The following is a 7,221-nucleotide window of genomic DNA, read 5'->3' on the forward strand; positions in this document are numbered from 1 at the left end:
GGGTTGGGGGTGGGGGGGGCATGCCACGCTGTATGGCTTGTGGGATCTTAGTTCCCCGACCAGGGATTGAACCCAGGTCCTGGCAGTGAAAGTGCCGTAGTCCTAATCACTGGACCGCCAGGGAATTCCCATCGTTCTGTTCCCTTTAAAAGAACATTAATGGGCCCCTCATCCCTCCTGATATCGAAGAACTAAAGAGAAGAAAGTGATGGATTAGGGAGAGAGATCAGAGGTTCTCAAAATCTATAACTGTTTACCTGTGAACCGTTAACCGTCCTGTGTTAACAAGGCAGCTTACCTAGAACCAGGGTAGGATTCTACTGCTGGAATTGCCCCGTGTAAACTCCATCCCGTGATGTGGGGTGTATCTGTTTCTTAAAGAAGGTTAAGAAATTCGGTTAAGATTCAGTTAATTCAGTGATATGGGTACAGCTAGGAGCCTACTCAGTTTTCTGCTTGGCACCTGGGGTGTATAAGGGAAGGATAAGACAGTGCAGTCCCAACACAGCTGAAACAAAGCTGTTAAAGATGACTGCAGCGCAGAGCCCTAGTGAGGGGTCCATGAAAGGCCAGGAGAGGGAGAGCTGGCTGTGAGCCAGAGAAAGTTTGGATCTGTTCTTGGCCTTGATAGTAGGTGGGTGAGGTTGAATGGGCAAGAGAGAAGAGTCCGAGCTGGGGGAACAGTGTGGCAAAGGTACCAAGGGAGGAGGACAGAGTATTCAGGATCACTGGGAAACCAAGCTGAGTGAGTAGAAGACCGGTCAGTGGCATCGGACGCGGGTCCTGATAACAATGGAACCTTCCAGAGAATTCTTAATTCAGTGAAGCAAGGACCACAAATCACTGAGACACAGCACCCCTTACCCCAGGGGTTCCCAGTGCTCGATCGGCTGTCCCCCTTCAGCCTGAGACCGTGTCCCTTGAGAACCACCCTTGTTTCAGGAGCCTGCTCCCTTTAGCTCCCTTGGCCTGGCGGGGGACCTGCCATACATGGGTGTGGTGGGTGCTGCTGAGTGGAGAAGCCCACTGAGGGCACAAACCCGGGCTGGGGCGGGCTTCCCTGTCTTACAGATGAAGGACTCGCTCATCAATCTTCAGAACGGCATCAGGGCCCGTGACTACACGTCAGAAAGTGAAGAGAAGAGGAACCGCTATCACTGACCAGGCAGGAGCGGGGGCAGCTGCAGGAGGCCTGTGCAATACGTGTACATAGACCATATAAATATATATGTATAAATAGAGAGAGAATATAAATATATATATTATATACAGATTTTAAAAAGAGATAATGCCTATGTACCAGGGAGAAGGAGCGGGACCGCCCCCCTGTGCTGGCCGGCGGCGGGGCCGAGGAGGGCAGGGACCACCTCTCGGCACCGACCTCCCCTGACCCTCCTCCTCCCCATCCTCTCATCCCCACCCTTTCCCTCGCTGGCCATTCTTGGCTCTGAGAAGGGAAACGTTGAGCCAAAGTTATGCCTGTGAAGACCCTGGGGTCGTGAAAAGAAGTCTCAAGGGGGCATTGCTTAAGGTGCTTCATTCCCTAATCCCCTTTTGATTTGTTTCCAAAATAAACAAGAATCTTTTTTTCCCTACCCAACACTTCCCCAAGTGTTCTCTTGGGAACAAAGAAGCATCAAAAGCAGGAGCACAAGCTAAACTCTACCATGTGAGGCCGCCCCCTGCACGTGGCCCGCGCACCACGAGCCGGGTGCAGAGGACCGCGGGACAGCTGGGGAGGCCGCGGAGGGATTGGGCTTTGTAGCCGCAGGCTCCTGAGGGCTTGTGTTCTGAAGGGCGTTCTCCTCCATCACCCCCTGTACCTTCCTCTACCCTGCGTGGGGTGTGGACCCAATAAGGGCTGGGGATTTCTTACTTTCCCACCCTCCCCCCCACCCCTTCTCTCTGGTCTTTTCCCAGGCTGGATCTGGGTGAAGTGTCACTTTTTAGTGCCTAAAGCCCTATTTTTCCTCTGTGCCCTAAGAGCACATTGTTTATTCGTCAGGGTGGAGCATTTTTGATCTTGTTAAACCTCTTTTAGCGATTGTAAGCAAGTCAGCTCTGTGGCTCTAACCCCTTCCCTTTGAGCTGTCATTTGATTTCTAGGATGAATCAGGGTGTTCTAGGGCCTCCAGGGTTTGAGAGACTGAATGCACTAGCCATGGAAGAATTGTAGGGTCTAAGCACAGAACTACTGTGAGTTGCGAGCACCAATATCCCAGCACTCTTTGGCGGCCAGCCTCATTTCCTCTCAGCGAGGAACCAGCTTAGTCAAGGGAGACAACCGTCTGAGACACTTTGCACATGAAAGAAGACCTAAGCCTTGGAGAGAATGGATTTGGCAAAGGTGCATAGGTTTGGGCAGGAAAAAGCCAGATCGAGTCTACCCCACAGAGGGCCATTCCAAACCCTGTTTCTGAGAGTTGGGAGTGGAAGTTCTGGCAGAGAGAGCAACCAGCGCCTTCTCTGGTCTCTGGCCCCAGAGAGGTATGAGATCACTACGGAGTAGAAAGAAGACCATGGGTTAGGAAAGTGAGCCATCTAGGGCCTTTTGGGGGTTGGCTCACAGAACTGATGGCCCATCTGGGCATGCTTACCATCCTTCACACACTAACTACTATCTCTCCCTGTGATGACCCAAGGAATCCTGCCAGCCCCAGGCAGAGCTTGTAGAGATTCTTGATCAGGAAAGGATTAAACCAGTTTGGCAAGGAGAGCTCTTCCAGATTGCTTGTTCTAGTGGACCTCTTGGTGGAAGGGACAGAGGAAAGAAAGGTAGATTTGATCACTGATCTAGCCCAAAAGAAGACCATGTTGTATTCTCTGGGACTGGCCTGGGCATCCCACTTTAGCAATTAAAGAAAGTTTTTGACTCTTCAGTCTGTCTGTGAAGAGGGCCTCATTATTGCCCTAAGGGCAGGATGAGAAGACAGAAAGATACACACCCAGGCCATCCCCCCGCAGGGGGAGTAGGATGAGATGGATGATTCCATAATGGTCATCTAGAATTGTTGATATCCCTTCTTTAGAAAAGGAGATATGAGCAAATGGAGTTGAATGTAATCCTTGTGAAGTGTGCATATGCCCACAGGCCAGCGGCTCAAGATCATTTCTGTCCCTGTCCAGGACTTTGAATGGGAGACCCTGGTGAGGGTCAGGGTTCATGGTCCCTGAGCCAAAGAAGGAGAAACAGTGCAGGCTGCTAGGAATTTTCCGGTTGGAGTAGCCAGAAGTCAAAATTATTCCCCGAAACTTTTGCAAGGAAAGGACAAATGATAAATACTCTAATTTATTCCATACGTAATTATTTATTTAAATTATTCAATTATTAAAGGTGCCATATTGGGACCTTTGGGATGACTTTAAAAGGACTCTTTGCTGGGAATAAAGTGGTATAGTGGGCCTGGCTATGCAGAATTGTTCGGCTTTTGCTTCACCTCTCAGGCCCCTCTCAGGGAGGAGTAGGTGACAGGGAGGGATGTCCAAGGAACCCTCTTGATTTCTGGGGTTTTGAACCCGGGAGACAGTGTGTACACATGGGAAGCATCTCTTGGCCTGCCTCATTTCTAAGAATCACGGATTGTTTGTGGGAGCTTTCTAGTCTAGTAATTTTTTGATTTTCAAACCAGGAGAAAACCAACAGCTGTGTTCACTCCCAAACAGAAGCTTTTCCCCTTTATTCAGGAACCTGTCAAAGAGAAGGGTCCTCGCCCTAGCAGCTCAGTCTGGGAGTGAAACACATAAATAACATTGTAACTCATGGCTGGCAACCCTGGCTTGTAAGGGAGCATTAAAACCACCATTTCTTATGTTATTTCTTCCAGCCAGGGCATTTTTTTGTTTTGTTTTCTTTGTTGTTGTTGTTTGGTTTTTTTCACATAAGAACTCAGTCTTATAGGAGTCTTTCTGCGAGGATTCATGTGGTGGGACATTTGAGAGCTTGCACTCAGTTTCAAAGATTCTGCCGTTTCTAGACAGGTGAGAACAGCAGCGGGTCTGCACTCTACTCCTGCTGACTGGGGGGGAATTGACAGGACTGGTGTTGGGAGAGGCCAGTCATGTCTGTAACTCTCTCCTTTCCCCCATCCCCCTCCCTGGGAGAAAGGGATAACATTCCAGGACAGCAAGATCAGCAACTTAGAGCTCTCTGGAAGGGCAGTGAGCTGAGGGGTTCAGGGGACCTGGGCCTGAGTCGTGGCTCTGCTGTTGGGCAGGTCACACCCCCCACACACAGCCCCGGTCTCTGAGCCTCTGGACCCTCATCTGTAACAGGAGGGGCTTGAGCTAGACTGTCCCTAAGGTGGGTTCTAGCTTTGACATGATCTTGGAGGCTGGGCTTTCTCAAACTTGGAAGGTACCCTGCCAGGAGAGCACAAGCCTTCTGGACTAGAGCCTCCCTGGCGTTTAGATGAGTCATAGGGCAGAGTCTGGGTTCCCAGGAAATCCAGGGCAGTTAAATCTTCTTTACACGCTAGGAGGGGCAGGGAGGTCCAATGAGAGGCGGGTGGGGGAGGGAGAGGGAGAAAGATGAAGCTTGCTGTATTGCTTGGTGTTAACCTAGGAGGGTGTTTCTTCCTTTGTTGGCCTAGTCTTACTTTGGGAAGGGTCCTTTTGGAATTTCTCTAAGCTGGGAAGCGGAGGATGGTGGCAAGAAGGACACCGTCTTGAATTAAGCTCATCTTCCGTCCCTGGGCTATGAAGCCTTCCATCCATCTATCCATCCTCCCTCCTCCTTGCTAGAGCAAACAGTGGAGAGAAGTCATTCCTGCTTCTACCACCTCTCTTTTGTCTCCAGCTTTGTTGGGGTTTGGATTAAGTGTGAAGCTTTGGCTAAAATCCTTGGGTTGCCTTAGAGCGCTGACACTAAGAACTTGGGATTACAAGGAAGGGGGAGGACCAAGAAAGCGCAAGAGGAATGCTTTGATAGAAGTGGATTCTCTCCATTGCCCTGTCTGTGACCCAAGCTTGACCATGTCCATACGTTTACAGGCAGCATGTCTAGGGTGAAGTCTTGGAGGAGGGATTAGGGAGCGGATCTTTCTGGTCTGTGTGGTCTCAGAAGAAACCTTTCTGCGCCATACCATGCTGCGCCTTTAGCTCTTCAGGGCAGCCAAGGCCAGCCCTTCCTCCCTAGGGGCCCCCAGGAGAACTAGCACTCCCCTCTCTTCCCCCAGGTGGTAGGGCACCCCCTGACTCCACCTGCCCACTCCAGTAGGAAGCTTGAGAACCTCTCTTCCTGACTCTCTCCTCCTCCGACCTTCGTCTCTAGGCTGTGGGACAATCATCCCATCCACCACTTAACATCCTCGACCCTCATCCCCCAGCTTCCAGCAGGCTGGCCCCACTCCCCTCCACCTCTAGGTTTTCTTCCAGAAGATGCATTTTTGGGTCCGAGAGGAGCACTTTCTGGAAGGCCATCTTTTAGCGGCCCTGCTTGCCTGATGTGGAGCAGGAATTTGCCCACGGTGTAGAGAGCTGGCCCCGCCTCCCCACCTCTCTGCCCACCTTGTTACCTCACTCCTGCTCCAGCCGTGGCTGTGATGGACCCAGCCAGCTCCCTGTTTTGGCGTTCCGGGGGAAGCTCAGGGGTCTGGGCCATCATCTTCTGTTGCGACTTGAGGTCCTCAGCAGGCCTGGAAGCCTGGACTGGAGCCTTGGCTGCTGGCGAGAAGCACCTTGCCTGCCAAGAGGAGTTGATGCCAGGCGATGTACCCGACATGTGAAGGCATTAAAGAACATTGTCACCTCTGCCCCTTGGCCCTCCTTGCTTCTCTTAACACGATGAGACACTGCAGAAGCAAAAAAATGGTGGCCTCTGCTCCAGGCAAGACAGCTGGCTGTGTCTGGGGAGTTGGCCCTGGGCTTGGGTGCCACGCACTGAGACGGCATAGTAAAAGCAAGCATTTTTGCCAACAACAGTGTGCGGCTCCCCACATTTCTCTCTCCTGCACTCTAGGGCCAGACCACTCTCTGCATGGACCAGATCATCTTTCCAAACCCATGGTGCTTTCCCCCCGACTCAACCTAGACTCCAAGGTGGGGAGGGATGGGTCCGAGGCCACTGCGGCCCCTGGAGAATCCTGACGTGGGGGTGGGGGGTGGGGTGAGCCAGAGGGAGCATCCCCAACCCCTGCCTTGGGCCGTATATGGGAAAGAACACAGGTTGATTGCAATTGAGTTGTCTGGCCATCTGTATTTGGAGCTATAACTGTACTTTGCCTGGCGCTGTGCGCAAGGTCTAAAAACTTAACTGCTAGTACCTAGAGACAAACAAGGCTTCCCGGTCAAATCTTAATGTAAAGTAGCTAGAGCCATGGAAGTACAGTATGAATTAAAAGAAAAAAAGTATTGAACTACATATAATAAACGGTGTGTGTGTTCATTGCTTGAGTCGTTAGTCCTCATCGTCCCAGATGGATTTGGTCTTCCCAGGTGTGATCACAGCAAGCCCTGAAGGCGTGTGTTCATTCACAGGCACACACAGACACACATGCACAGCCAGCCATCTAGGACCTCCTTCCCAGGGGAGGGTGGGAGCCTGATGAAGTGGAATGGATAAGAAGTTTGGGAATCAGATCTGGGTCCAGATTGCAGCATCACTATTTACCAGCTGTGTCCTTGGGCCCCAACCATTACTGCCAGCCTCAGTTTATTTTAGAGATAACATAAAATATATGTGTGTGTGTGTGTGTTTCTTAGTATAGTGGCTAGTACTATATGAAGATAATTTTATATCATTATTAATGATTTTATATCATTATTAATCAGTAGTAGTAGTATTCTAGGAGTGTATGGTAGACTGAATCCCAGTGACAATTTCTTGTGTAACTTTTCCCTTTTGGGGCCTTGGCACTTCTAGGAAGACACACATTGGGGGACAGCGTTGCTTTATTTCCTTCATGTTAGCCAACCTGGTAAGGGAGTGGGGCCCCTCCCTTCACTAGGTCTTCCTTGCTGGGAGCCCCTCCCCAGCTTGTTTGATGTCATTCAGGTGAGAACCCGCTGGCTCTTGGATTCCTTTGTATTTGGGTAGGGAAGGAAAGAAGGGAGACAGCATGTTTAATTCTAGACTGTTAAATGTAGTTTTCATTCTCTGGGCCTATACCCAGTGATTGTGAGTTGAGGGATTGATGTGGGCTGGGGAGGTGGGTAGTGATTGTGAGTTGAGGGATTGATGTGGGCTGGGTAGGGAGGTAGAAGCCGTGGTGTGTGTAGCAGACA

At 50.7% G+C, this 7,221-nt stretch overlaps 1 protein-coding gene across 3 annotated transcripts in view; it reads left to right on the forward strand.

The window, feature by feature from the left end:
* GRAMD1B (GRAM domain containing 1B) overlaps positions 1-6,348 on the forward strand; it is a 181,409-nt gene extending 175,061 nt beyond the window's left edge. For all 3 annotated transcript variants that reach the window (XM_028162448.2, XM_057552848.1, XM_057552847.1), the window contains one exon: positions 1,072-6,348. In XM_028162448.2, coding sequence (XP_028018249.2) covers positions 1,072-1,161 — 90 coding nt within the window. In that variant the 3' untranslated portion in view covers positions 1,162-6,348. The remainder of the gene's footprint in view (positions 1-1,071) is intronic.
* The last annotated feature ends 873 nt before the right edge of the window (positions 6,349-7,221 follow it).

Source organism: Balaenoptera acutorostrata, chromosome 9 (genome assembly GCF_949987535.1).
Source record: "Balaenoptera acutorostrata chromosome 9, mBalAcu1.1, whole genome shotgun sequence".
NCBI lineage: Eukaryota > Metazoa > Chordata > Mammalia > Artiodactyla > Balaenopteridae > Balaenoptera > Balaenoptera acutorostrata.